Source organism: Anabrus simplex, chromosome 1 (assembly GCF_040414725.1).
Source record: "Anabrus simplex isolate iqAnaSimp1 chromosome 1, ASM4041472v1, whole genome shotgun sequence".
NCBI classification, from domain to species: Eukaryota; Metazoa; Arthropoda; class Insecta; order Orthoptera; family Tettigoniidae; genus Anabrus; species Anabrus simplex.
This window is the reverse complement of record NC_090265.1, coordinates 789049465-789064251: the sequence shown is the minus strand read 5'-3', so window position 1 is coordinate 789064251 and position 14787 is coordinate 789049465. Positions and strand designations below refer to the sequence as shown.

General features: G+C 39.1%; 1 protein-coding gene across 1 annotated transcript in view; it reads right to left on the bottom strand.

Annotated features, from left to right (window-relative positions):
* Positions 1-2069: 2069 nt before the first annotated feature.
* LOC136857527 (heat shock 70 kDa protein cognate 2) overlaps positions 2070-14787 on the bottom strand; it is a 117964-nt gene continuing 105246 nt past the window's right edge. Inside the window, exon 4 of the mRNA XM_067136254.2 lies at positions 2070-5928. Coding sequence (XP_066992355.2) covers positions 5362-5928 — 567 coding nt within the window. The 3' untranslated portion in view covers positions 2070-5361. The remainder of the gene's footprint in view (positions 5929-14787) is intronic.

The window sequence follows — 14787 nt, the reverse complement described above, 5'->3', positions numbered from 1 at the left end:
ATTTTTCTTTTTCTTTCCTTCGTATACTTCATAATCTCCCTTAGAGAAAGCTGTGGAGAAAGAAAGAAATATAACAGTTGCTGAGGGCTTACTCGATCCTTCTTCCCTTCTTCTTCCAGTTCTTCTCTTTTAAGAAAAGCGAGGGGGAAGGAAAAGAGCAATGGCTGAGGGATTACTGAATCAAATATGACCTATTACTTTTTCTTTCTTCTGCTTCTTTTTTAGGAAAATTGGTGGAGGGACAGAAAAAGAACAGTTGCTGATAGCTTACTTGATCAAATATGGCTTCTTCTTTTTCTTATTTTCTTATTATGATTATTATTATTATTATTGCAGTACCTAATTTGTTGCATTTAATGCAATTACAGACTTGTTCGTGGCATTTCCGAACAGTCCTGCTGAAGGCATTTTCACTCCAGTCTATAACAACAATGCTGCACACTAGAAAGTTGGCAGATTCCTATCAGTGTCAATGAACATGGCTGCTGGATGCATATGGGTTAATTGTTAAATTGCTAACATGACCACACCAAAAAAAAGGAGCTCCAACAGAGGTAATGAATAAACAACAGACACAAGGAACCTAACAATGTGCTCTTCCATACATACAAGTGGTGAATACTAGCGTTAACCCTTAAGTACTTGCGTGACAGAGAGGTACATAAACACTCGCATCAGGCCTTTTAGACCCACAATTGCAAATGAAAAAGTATAAGTGTAATATGAGGGAAACTATAAATTCTTATAAAAAGTATGTAGTCTTGATCCTTGGCTGAATGATCGCCGTAGTGGCCTTCAGTTCAAAGGGCCTGGTTTGATTCTTGGCCGGGCTTAGGATGTTAAATTCGTATGGTTGATTCCTTTTAATCGGGGACTGGATGTCTGTCTTAACACACACTACACTTGTGAGAATGCAGCAATACATGCATTAAAATTTAATTTTGAAGGGGGCACAAACACCCAGACCCAAGCTGGAGGAAATATCCAATGAAATTTAATGTTGAAGCGAGCAAAAACACCCATCCCAAGCTGGAGGAAATATCCAATAAAATTTAATGTTGAAGGGGACACAAACATCCAGTCCCAAGCTGGAGGCAATAACCAATGAAATTTAATCTTGAAGGAGGTACAAATGACCAGTCCCAAGCTGGAGGCAATAATCAAAGAAATTTAATGTTGAAGGGGGCACAAACACCCAGTCCCAAGCTGGAGGCAATAACCAATGAAATTTAATCTTGAAGGGGGCACAAACATCCAGTCCCGAGCTGGAGGCAATAACCAATGAAATTTAATCTTGAAGGGGGCATGAACACCCAGTCCCAAGCTGGAGGCAAAAACCAATGAAATTTAATGTTGAAGGGGGCACAAACACCCAGTCTCAAGCTGGAGGCAATAACCAATGAAATTTAATCTTGAAGGGGGCACAAACACCCAGTCCCAAGCTGGAGGCAATAACCAATTAAGGTCAAAATCTCCGACCCAGCCAAGAATTAAACCCAAGAACTCTTGCACTAAAGGCCAGCATGCTAACCGGTTCAACCATGGAGCCACACTATAACATAACACTTACTCATAAAATAAGAAATTTGTTTAGCCGCTCACTAATTTTCGAATCATTTCTACGTACAGTATATCTTCTAGCGGAACACACACATTCGCGTTGGATCAAATCTCATAACAATAGCAGATACTCTAGGAATTATTGTCAACAATGACCTCTACTGCACTATGTCAAATAAGTCAACAGAAGATGAAATTGCATGGTGCTGGTGATAATTTATATTACCATATATCGAATTCACTCGAGTCTCTGTGACCCTGTGCGAGTAATTGAGGGTTAATGCTGATCAGCCGATACACAAGTTTTGCCGATGTGAGAAATGCTAGTTATGATAGTATTGCTCTGAAGCGTCAATATATTACTTGCTTTATCACCTGCTTTTTCCTTTCCTTTACCGACAGAAAACTATAATGAAGACTATACAGAAATATAATATTCTTCTGCACTAGCCCCTAGTGTTCTTTCTGGTATTCTTATCTCATAACATCAAGCAGAGAACACTGTGTCGTACAGTAATACATTGTATATTTTAAAAATAAATACATAGTTTACATATAGAATCTTTACAGTGTTATAATACAAGACATATCAAACAGCTAACCAGTGCTCTCCAACTCTATCTTCATGTTGCTTTGTGATTGACCCCTGTGAATGACTGAGTGTGGATGCTACTGTGCAACTTGCCCTATGGTAGGATGATTCCTGGACTTAATGTAATGTTACCACATGTCCCTCTTTCCTGGGAGAAGTCCACAAACTCATAATTTCTGAAATTTTCAAATGTGATTTCTTTAAAAATTTTTGCCATTTAAGTTGGAGATGCTTATCATAGTAATGCAGAAAAACATTTGTGTCAATAGATATCAGACAGAACTGTTAGTAGTTTATGTATTTCTCCACTAAACTGTGATAAAACTGTGATCATGGAGCTTCTACAACATTTTAAATTACTCAAACTGAAGTCAGTGTTGCTTTTGTTATTTCCGTGTCCTGTTTTTAGTCTGTAGTTGTAGTGTGTTAGGTACCATGTGTAGCACATACATGTTGCTATTTATTGCCAAACAAGACAAGTAGTGTATTTATTGTATCCTTTGCAAAATGTTAGATCAGGAAGGTAAATTGTTGTAAATGACACATTATTGAAAGAACTTAGTTTTCCTTGTGAATCAACATAATGGAATATGATATAAACATTACTAACATGTGTGGAAGATGGAGTGAAATTACCTCATGGGAATCAATGTAAGTACTTAGATGTTAATGTAAGGAAAGATCTGTATTGGGGTATTAACATAAACAGGTTTGTAAATAAAGGGTAAGGAAAGATCTTCACTGGGGTAATCACATAAACGGGTTTGTAAATAAAGGGTACAGATCTCTGCACGCGGTTATTGGAGTATTTATGGGTTGTAGTAAGGATGTAAAGGAGAGAGCGTACAAGTCTCTGGTAAGACCCCAACTAGAGTATGGTTCCAGTACATGGGACCCACACCAGGATTACGTGATTTGAGAACTGAATAAATCCAGAGAAAAGCAGCATGATTTATTCTGGGTGATTTCCAACAAAATATGAAAATATCGCAAACTTTGGGTTGGAAAGACTTCAGAGTAAGGAGACGAGATGCTCAACTATGTGGTATGTTTCGATCTGTCAGAGTAGAGGTGGCGTGGAATGACATTAGTAGACAAATAAGCTTGAGTGGAGATTTTAAAAGTAGAGGACAAACTGGGATAAATATTGGTTTATAGGAAGAGAAATTAGGTATTATAATAATTTACCCAGGGAGATGTTCAATAAATTTCCAACTTCTTTGCGATTATTTAAGAAAATACTAGGTAAACAACAGATAGGGAATCTGCCACCTGGGTGGTGGCAGTAAATGCAAATCAGTGGCATTGATTGATTGATTGATTGATTGATTGATTGATTGATTGATTGATTGATTGATTGATTGATTGATTGATTGATTGATTGATTGATTGATTGATTGATTGATTGATTGATTGATTGATTGATTGATTGATTGATTGATTGATTGATTGATTGATTGATTGATTGATTGATTGATTGATTGATCCCATTGGTTTAATGTGGTCCACTGGATCAGAAGAGTGAGCTGAAGAGCATTGGCTTTTTATCTCAAACTACACGTCTGTACAATGAAAGTAAGTTGAGATGAATAAAGAGTTAAACTTCCCCTTCAGCAGGAGGTGAACGAAGTGAAGGTCAATTGATGCTACAGTTGGCCAGCAGTTCATAGAAATGAACATTTCTTGCAACACAACACGTCACTTAGTCCTAAACATGTGCGCCCTGATCGGGGAGTTATCACACACTTATCCATATGCAAGCAGCTAAAACTGAAAGATGTTAAGCATGATAAAGCACCCCTAAGTGTATAAAATGACTGAAGGTTAATTAAGAGCATAATATATCACAACATATCTTAAATAATCAGTAGGAAGAGTATTTTTCTTCACTGTTAGATTGGATTACAATCTTCTTCAAGAACTCTCACTTGCTGCAAGGAAATTTCCATAAACAACATGGTTTTTGATGGAATAAACCCTGCAGTCTATGAAACTCACCCTACAGAACTGTTGTGCAGGCAACAGGCCTTCAAGGTCTCACTCAAGAATATTGCAATTTAATCTCTCAGTAGACATAAATCCTATCCCTACTAACTTACTATCAGTGCCACTCCAGTATTTCTTACAAGCAAACAAAGACATCAAAGGAAGGAAATTTAATGAGGGACAGACAATGATTGTAGCCTTAGTAGAGTAAGCACTATATATATGTTGGAAATACCTGAATGGCACTTTGTAACACAACAGTTTCAAATAAGAAATTCCTCCACTTCAAAACTAAATGAAGCTAAGGCCAAACTATGATATGAAGAGGAAACTTCATAGCAGTCCTTCCTCAAGTTCATAGCCAGTGTTGAACAAATGCTTTGATGGTTAGCCAGCCAGACTGGGCACAGTACACAACAGAACAAGCTTGTTGTAGAAAAGCTGTGCGGACCAAAATGAAAATCCTCTCCTCGTAGGCCTTGTATTCTAGAACTCTCCACGGAAATTATTGTGTTCACCCACTTCAGAAAATGAGTCTCATCTCATTCTGCTGTACCAGTGACTCTAGTATTGTTGCAATTTGATTGGAATGATGTTTGATCTGTTAAAATTATACTTGTAACACCAAGATTAGTGTACAATACAAGAAAAGAAGGTCCTGTATTTGTTGTAGTTATGAAAGTTCTTCAACATTTCCTTCAAACCTTCTTTATATTCCTACAATGAAAGAAATCATCCAGCTTAAACTTCCTCACATTCCCCATTTTGTTTACTGTGACCATTATCTTTACTAAATCCCCTGCTTTACATTTATTGTAAATTAATGGCTAATATATTGTATTTCCTCTGGAATGCTCTATAGAAGCACTGTCCAGCTTTGCCGCATTTGTTCTCTTTGAGTTCCTTCTCTATTGTACACTTTTCGAGTGCTGACCTTTGTAAAGAAACAAATGCCAAATACAGCTTTCAGTGAAAGGAGATAGACCACCAGCCATGAAAAAATATATATATGAAATTACTTTGAAATTCCATCAGAGTGCTTATATTCAGAGACATGGTGGAAATAACGAGCTGAGGGGTGCAAGGGGAAGACATTATGGCACTGGTAGAGCAGGTAACACTTCCTCTTCTAGCACTAACACTGGGCAGGTAATAACTTGTGAGACTATATTTCTGTGAGTGGGTGATGCACATGTCCACAGTCCCCTGCAAGTGAGTGGTACTTAGTCGACCTCTTCGACTGTGGGTCCCTTGCCACCGCTGGCTCCCTGCTGTGCTCCTCCATGTAGTTTCATCATGATAGGTCCGCACCCTTTCTGCAGAGCCTTCAGCTTGTCCTCGTATTCCTCCTTCTCTGCTAGCGTGTTGCTGTCAAGCCAGGACAGAGTGGCTGCACACTTCTCTTGCACCAACTTCTTGTCCTCCTCGGTCAGTTTGCCCGCGGCAGCGTCCTCGACCGCCTGCTTCACACCGAAGGTGTAAGCCTCGAGCTGATTTCTAGCCGACACCTTCTCCTTCTGTTTCTCGTCTTCCTCCCGGTACTTTTCAGCCTCCGCCAGCATGCGGTCTATCTCCTCCTTTGAGAGCCGTCCTTTGTCGTTCTGGATCGTGATGCGCTCGGACTTGCCAGTGCTGCCCTCCTTCGCTGAGACATTCAGGATGCCATTTGCATCCAGGTCAAATGTCACCTCGATCTTGGGTACTCCACGAGGTGCTGGTGGGATCCCCGTGAGGTTGAAGGTCCCCAACAGGTTGTTGTCACGAGTCATAGCACGTTCGCCCTCAAACACCTGCAAACACCAACGTTTGGAATTGAAGAGATTTGGAATTAAATAAAATACATGTTTTTCAATTTGGTATTTTCCTTGGTAATAAAATCATAAGAAATTGCAAACAAATAATGACAGAGAGAGAGAGAGAGAGAGTGTGTGTGTGTGTGTGTGTGTGTGTGTGTGTGTGTGTGTGTGTGTGTGTGTGTGTGTGTGTGTGTGTGTGTGTGTGTGTGTGTGTGTGTGTGTGTGTGTGTGTGTGTGTGTGTGTGTGTGTGTGTGTGTGTGTGTGTGTGTGTGTGTGTGTGTGTGTGTGTGTGTGTGTGTGTGTGTGTGTGTGTGTGTGTGTGTGTGTGTGTGTGTGTGTGTGTGTGTGTGTGTGTGTGTGTGTGTGTGTGTGTGTGTGTGTGTGTGTGTGTGTGTGTGTGTGTGTGTGTGTGTGTGTGTGTGTGTGTGTGTGTGTGTGTGTGTGTGTGTGTGTGTGTGTGTGTGTGTGTGTGTGTGTGTGTGTGTGTGTGTGTGTGTGTGTGTGTGTGTGTGTGTGTGTGTGTGTGTGTGTGTGTGTGTGTGTGTGTGTGTGTGTGTGTGTGTGTGTGTGTGTGTGTGTGTGTGTGTGTGTGTGTGTGTGTGTGTGTGTGTGTGTGTGTGTGTGTGTGTGTGTGTGTGTGTGTGTGTGTGTGTGTGTGTGTGTGTGTGTGTGTGTGTGTGTGTGTGTGTGTGTGTGTGTGTGTGTGTGTGTGTGTGTGTGTGTGTGTGTGTGTGTGTGTGTGTGTGTGTGTGTGTGTGTGTGTGTGTGTGTGTGTGTGTGTGTGTGTGTGTGTGTGTGTGTGTGTGTGTGTGTGTGTGTGTGTGTGTGTGTGTGTGTGTGTGTGTGTGTGTGTGTGTGTGTGTGTGTGTGTGTGTGTGTGTGTGTGTGTGTGTGTGTGTGTGTGTGTGTGTGTGTGTGTGTGTGTGTGTGTGTGTGTGTGTGTGTGTGTGTGTGTGTGTGTGTGTGAAATGGAAGTCAATTTGGAGCTATCTATAAAGATATAAAAAGAAAAATAGACATGAATTAATGAGGCACTTTGAGGCATCTTAGAAACTTAAAACTCACTACCAGAGAAGCTGATGACCTCAGAATTCCTAGAAAAATCAAAAAGTTCCAAAATTTCCCAAGAGGCCGGGCTAGGGGTTTTCAATATTAGGGCTCAGCGCAAGAACACTATGGTAAGCATTTCTTTCACCCAGTGGGATATATTTTCTAAAGGAATGACCTATAGTTTTCAGAGCCACTCTCCATAAGTGGAAAAAGCTACCTAATCCAGACTGTGACTGCGGAGCTCCACACCAGACTGTTCGTCATATCGTCAGGGAATGTAAGATTCGAGCCTATCATGGTAATGAAGATGACTTCCTGCTGCTAACTCCAGATGCTGCACGCTGGATTGAAGAATTAGATATTCAATTGTGAAGCACAAATTACTTTGTTTCTCAGCTGTAAAAATGTATATATATTACTGATTATGTCTGTATAAGCCATACGCTAAATAAATAAATAATAGTTTTCATAGGCTTGAAAGTTTTCTGAAAGACCTTATTTTTACCCTGCTCTCCCTCCAGGTCAAGATGGTGGACACAATCTCTGCCAGATGAGCTAAAAAATTGAAATTTGGCAAAGTTATAGCCTGCAATCGATAGAAATATACCAAGATGTTCAAATGTTTTAAAAATGTTTACCCCTCAAAAATATCAAATATAGAGGCAATTTTAATGACATTGCAGACCTTTGTTTCAAGGTATTTGGTGGCTTAATGGTTAGTCATATCACAAAATAGATAACACAATCTCGCCCAGTTTGGAGAGATCTATAGTCCTATGACTTTTATTCATATCTTGATCCCTTATAGGATAATGGTACTATATATCGAACACCCTTTAAATATCGAACAGTTTATACATCCCGTTGCAAAATAAGGATTTGGAAAAGTTTACATAACATGTGAGATTTCTAAATTCACCCTTCCAAACTTAGCTTTATGTCAATTGATAAGTCGAAGTCGTTACCGTATTGGCGAGCGCGGGAAAGTCTCAGAACTTTGGAGCTGGCGGGATTTTGATGAGATTGTTGTATTGTTACTAAGGTGCAGTGTCCCTGTGATTATCTGTTTTTGTCAGTAAAATAGTGTCTTCAGAAGGTATCCTTTAAATAATAGGTTGTATTAACATATATACATGTTTCTTGTATTGTGAGTTTTCACCTATCTTCATATTTATTTCTAAAATAAAATACTGTTCGATATTTGACTCCCATATCGAAAGGACGTTCGATAAATGAGGTTCATTTAATACAAAAACAACCCTTAATATTGAACACCACTGAAAATGAATGGGCTGTTTATGATTTTAATTTGTAGTATTGTTTTATTTGGCGCCAAAGTCCGGATTTCTGTGATCGTAACTGCTGAGGCGTCTATCTGTAATTTGAGAGGGCCTGAATTTTGAACTTCATCGGGTATAATTAGATTTTCTTTACGATGTCTTGTGTCTGTCTGATGCCGTACGTTGTTTTAATCACTTTATTTAACAATCCTGTCACTATCCAAGGTTTCTCATCGTCGGCAAAGAAAGTGGCGTCGACAAGAGGGAGTGTGTGCTGGCAGTTACCCCGTACTCTTTGCAAAAAAATTAATATTTTTTAGCTATTTAAAACTAGAAAGCAGAAAATAATTATTTTAGCAGTTCTTGCTAATTTCCTTAACTAGTGCCCAGTGGGGGAACTGTCCCAAAAGCCAAAGTTAAACCTGTTGAAAAAATGAAGCGGTGTCAGTATTCACTATCTGCCTTGACTGAAGCTGTTCAACAGGTTAAGTCCGGTATGATGTCGCAAAGGCAGGTATCTAAAACATACCAGGTCCCTTTAACAACGTTAAACGATAAACTATCTGGACGTCAGAAGATTCAGACTGCCCTTGGGCGGAAGCTGTTCCTGAGTCCACGAGAAGAAGAGGGCATTAGTGAATGGGTAATCAACATGGCTAAGAGAGGATTCCCGTTGAAGAAAAAGAATTTACTTGACACTGTTCAGCAAATTGTGCAGTCATCAGGAAGGAGCACACCGTTTAAGTATGGAAGACCTGGTAAAACCTGGTTCAAATGTTTTATGGGACGGCATCCTTCTCTGTCTCAGAAGAAGGCTGAAACCATTAGCAAGGGCAGGGCTGCTGTGTCTGAAGAGAGAATACGTGGTTGGTTTGCTGGACTGTCGTGCTACCTTGAATCTGAGGATGTAAGTTCAATTATGGAAGACCCAAGCAGGATCTTCAATACAGATAAGACATTTCTGTTCCATAAGGTTTCAGGAAAGTACCTTGGAGTCAGAGGGGAACAGCTTCAAATTACGGCAAACTCTAAAGAGAAAGAAGGCATAACAGTGCTCGGAAATTTCTGTACCGACGGGCATTGTGCCCCAACAATGATCGTCTACAGCAACATACGACTTCAGCAAATTATCAAAGATAGTGTACCAGAGCCTTGGATCTACAAGAGAACTGAAAGTGGCTGGATGAAGGCCCCAATGTTTCTGAACTACCTTCAACACTTTAGGTAATGGCTAGAGGTAGAGAAAATTACACTTCCTGTCATTTTATTTCTTGATGGACACAGGAGTCACTTATCCCTTCAAGTCAGTGAATATTGTCATGACAATGGAATAATATTGTACTGCCTTTTCCGTAACGCCACCCATCTCCTGCAACCAGCAGATGGGGGGGTATTTGCACCTTTAAAGAGAGCATGAGAAAATGCTCTTCAAGACAAGAAAATACAAACTCTCGGTGCATCAGTTACCAAGGTAAATTTTGCACCCATGTTAAAGAAAGTTTGGGATGATGCTGTTCGGCCAGATATAGTGAAAAGCGCCTCTCGTAAGTGTGGTATCTATCCACTAGATCCCAACGCTGTGGACTACACAAAATGTGTTTCAGATATTTTGAAATTCTCAGTGGGAAGGCAATAGCAAAAGAGTGATGAAGGCAGCCCATCATCCCTTTCCACTTCCAATCAGAAGTTAAAGTTTGTTCTTGATGACCTGGAGGAATTCTTGCCTTCTCGCATTCCCGACAACTTCAATGACAAACTAAGACGTGTTGGAGAAAAACAGAATGATGGTGAACCAAATTTGTATGCTTATTGGAAAAGTGTTACAACTCGGTACAATGCAACATGTGAAACAATATCGACTAATCAGAATGAAACGATGACAGACAGTTCATCAGAAGATGATGGTGATCAGCGAAGAGATGATTTCACGTGGAATGATGAATGTTTAGAGGTGTATGTACCTTCTCCCAAGAAAGATCTTCCTGGTGCCGTCATTTTGAAGAGTGGAGTAAAAGTTCACAAGCCGAAAATATTGAATGAGCATGAAATTGCTTCAGAACTCGCTTGCTCACCCACCTCAAGTAGTAGCGAAGATTCTTTCAAAGATTTTCTCAAAGTTCTTCAAGTACCAGAAAAACCTCATCAGTTTAGATTAAGGAAAACATACGCGATATCTTCAAAGGAGTACCGGGAAGAATTGAGAAGAAAGAAAAGAAACAAGGAAGTCTAAAGACATGTTCTGCTCTCTGTGGAATGATAGAGATAAGAAACTGTTTTTTGTGTTTCTCGGGATATTTTAATGTGTATTAATATTGCTTCCTCTACTTTTGTGATTTATATTTAAGAATCATTCTATTTTGCTCATGTTATTACAATCATATAATGTCTAAAATAAAGTTATTTAAAATAAATATTTCTGTTCGGTATTTAAAACCTTACTGTTCGATATATAAAAATCGTGTTCGATAAATAAGACCTCGCTGATCGATATATAATGCAAACCGTTCGATATATGAAGGAATACAACCGTTGCATTTAAAGGCACCTGGAGCCTACAAATTGTACATTTTAAAAGTCTGAACAAGCCAGTTGCAACCAGGGGATGTTCCGTTAAGGTTCTATAACTATTTCAGAGGTCCTTTCTTCACTGGAAAAAAATACTGATCAATAATTCATAGACATAACCTTAAGTGTTCGATATATAGTGCCACTACCCTACATTAGATGGAATGTATTTATCGATTTTAGGTAAATTTTGTACATTTTAGATGTATAATTTATAGTTTGACACATTTATAGGAAAGATGGAATCATCAAATTCGACATGTACATTGGCATGACCAGTGGCCATATGAAAGCCAAATTTGATGATTCTTGCTGCCACACAAGTATGCAACTCGACTGTGAGTGGCAGAAGGGAAGATGCCCTGTCATTATAATGAAGACACCCCAATTTGATTGTGACTGGCAGTAGGAAAGGAGGCTGCCATTATAAACAAAACTCCCCATCTTGACTGTGACTGGCATTAAGTGGACTTGCCATTAAAATAATAACACCACAACTCAAATTTGACTGGCAGTAGGGGAAGAGGCCTGCCATTATAATGAAAACTCCTCACTGGAATGTGTCTGGAAGTAGGAATGGGAGCCTGCCATTGTAATGAAAACTCCCCAAATCAATTGTGACTGGCAGTAGGCAAGCAAGTCTGCCATTACAGTAGAAATTCCTGAACTCGATAGTGAATGGCAGTAGGCAAGGGGTCCTGGCACTGAAATCAAAACTCTCAAACTTGTCCACTACTGGCAGTAGGAAAGGGGCCCTGCTAACTTCCCAAATCACACTTTACATGAGAAACAACATATGGAGATCTCTCTGTGGTGTTTCTCTGGTAAAGCTAAGAGACATTCAATTTAATAAAATCTTATTCAGTGTGTGTACAGTAATTTGTATAGAAATCCATATAAAATGTAGAATATTGCAGTGAAGCAAGGAACATTTGCTAGTACGTATTTGGATAAACCATGACATAAATCTAAAATTTCTCACGCTATTGCATCCTGCTGTACCCTTACTTTTTGCTGCCATGACCTCAGTCTACCTTTGAAATAATATATATATGTATCTTTATTAGCTGTCACATTATATTCCTTTCCTATTCATAAATTAATATTTCTCCCAGTTACTGTGCCATTCACTAAAATAATTTTAAATTCATAATCAAACATTGGAACTTCTTAAAACCCTTCAATCTTGGGTGCTCCAACCATTTCCAACAATGATTTATTAAATGTCAGAGCTTTAAATAATTATTGGGAATCAGCATGCTCCTTATATAGAATGCCCATACCATTTAGCAAGTTCTCCAAATTTTCTGCAGTCTCAGATAAAATAACAATATCATTGGCAAATCTCAGAGTTTTGATTTCCTCTCCTTGGATTGTCATTCCCTTTCCAAATTTCTCTTTGATTTCCTTTACCAAATTCCTCTTTGATTTCCTTTACCACCTGTTCTATATAGACATCGAAAAGGAGGGGGGACAAACTGCAGCTTTGCTCAATCCTTTCTGGATTGCTGCTTCTTTCTCAAAGCCCTCTATTCTTATCATCACAGACTGCTTTTTATACAGATTGTAGATAATTCTTCGTTCTTGGTATCTGATCCCAGTCACCTTCAGGATCTCAAATATCTTTGTCCAATCAACATTATCAAATGCCTTTTCTAGATCTATGAACACCATGTACATGGGCTGGTCCTTCTTAATTCGGTCCTCTAATATCAAATGTATAGTCAGGATTATTTCACATGTTCCTACATTTCTTCTGAAGCCAAATTGATCTTCTACCAACTCAGTTTCACCTTGTCTTTCCATTTTTCTGTTAATAATACGTGTTAAAATTTTGCAGGCACGAGAATACTAAACTAATGATGCAGTAGTTATCACACTTGTCAGAATCGGTTTTCTTGGGAATAGGCATAACAACATTCGGCCAAAACTCGATGGCACTTCTCCTGTATCATACATCTTACGCACTAAATGGAATAACCTCACCATGCTGGTTTTTCCTAAGGCAGTCAGTAATTCAGAGGGAATGTCATCAATTCCAGGTGCCTTGTTCCTACTGTACTTAGGTCACTTGAAGCTCTGTCAAATTCTGACCTCAAAATTGGGTTTATCATTTCAACAGCATCAACAGCCTCTTCTTTTTCCAGAACCATATGATTTATGTCTTTACCTTGATACAACTGTTGGATATGTCCCTGCCATCTTTGTACCTTCCTTCTTTCCCTAAAGTTGCTCTCCAGGCAGATCAACAACAGGTGTTGTAATAACTTATGCAGGTGCTGCTGTGTCATGGCTCAGTCAATGTCAGGGATCAGTTATTGTTTCTACTGCAGAAGGAGTAGTTGTCAATACAAGTGAAGCCTCAAAAGAAATAATTTGTCTTAGTTGTTTATTGAGCCAAATGAGCAAATTGAAAGAAGTTCCAATTCTACAGATGGACTAATTGCTACTGATAACACGCTTGAGGTTATTGCTCTCTTTTGCTAAGAGAAAAAAGACATCGAGATAGTAAAAAGAATTGTATGATGGCGCTATCTTGGAGAATTTTACTACCGTAAACACTTAAAACTTGTTAAAAAAAATTCAAATAAAATACAAACTCTAATTAAATACCTAAAAGAAAATAATAAAACTAAAAGAACACACTCTATATAAGTCCAATTTTGTCACACAAAATCTGCATATTCGGCTGTTAGACTTGCAGAAAATCCAGAAAATCATTGCAGAACCAAGCAAATCCAAAGAAGCACTTCTTCATTTGAGAGCATGTAGCAGAGTGTAGATTGGCTGTTGCTAAAGTTACTTCAGAGCATCAAGTTGCAGATAGCATAACCAAGCCACTCATTTGCAGATTTTGCAGATTTTGTGTGACAAAATGGTACTTATATAGAGTGTGTTTTTTTAGTTTTATTATTTTCTTTTAGGTATTTAATTGGAGTTTGTATTTTATTTGAATTTTTATTTAACAATGGAAAGTGTTAAAGTATCTAGTTTTAAGTGTTTAGTCAAGTTCTCCAAGACAGCACCATCATTCAATTCTTTTTATTATCTTGATGTCTTTTTTTCTCTTAGCAAAAGAGAGCAATAATCACAAGCATGTTATCAGTAGCAGGTGTTGTTGTTGTTGTTGTTGTTGTTGTTGTTGTTCATCCTAGACAATATTGGCTCAAAGTTCTATAATAAAGTGTTTTTGGTATTCAAGTTTTAGCTTATTACTTTAATCAGGTATTCTTGGAAACAGATGACTAAAAGGGCATAGTCTTTGTCCTTGGACTCTCATTTACTTTCCCTCAAAAAAGAGTGTGTGTTTGTGTTTTGGTGTAAATACCCACAATGTCATAAACTGCCACAACTAACACCACCACCATTGTATCAGCCTCATCGACCAGCTCATAATCACCACTCCAGCACACATCACGGGCATCCCCTACCCCAGTACCAACTATTTAACATCACCTCCTGCGATCTCCAGCACCACAAAGAACAACTTCCAGGATAGCAGTCAAGCACTCTTATTCGAATCCAGCTATTACTCTTCTAGAAAACGGGCCGCCGACCATGAAATCACCGATATGGATACAATCCCTTCACCCCCGAACACCAATTCAACCACTGAATTTCCCCATCTCCAAAGCATGTCGTCCTCTCACCAACCTCTCTACCCTCCAGAAACCCCCAATCGACACTCACAGTTACCTTCTCCTAAACCCCAGATCTGAATTCCATTCACCTAGCAACATCTTGAATACCATACTCAGGTTCAAGTTGCAACAACATGAAATAGCTGATATTCATCCCACTGCTAACGGGATAAGAATTAAGATAAATGGGAAGGACACTGCACACCGACTCACTCTATTGGTGCTGCACAGCTAGGATCATCCTCGCCCCTCAAACCCCTTTTTTCCCCACTACAAACTCCTTCTCCTCCCTCCGTCACAGCCTCTTAAGCTATGT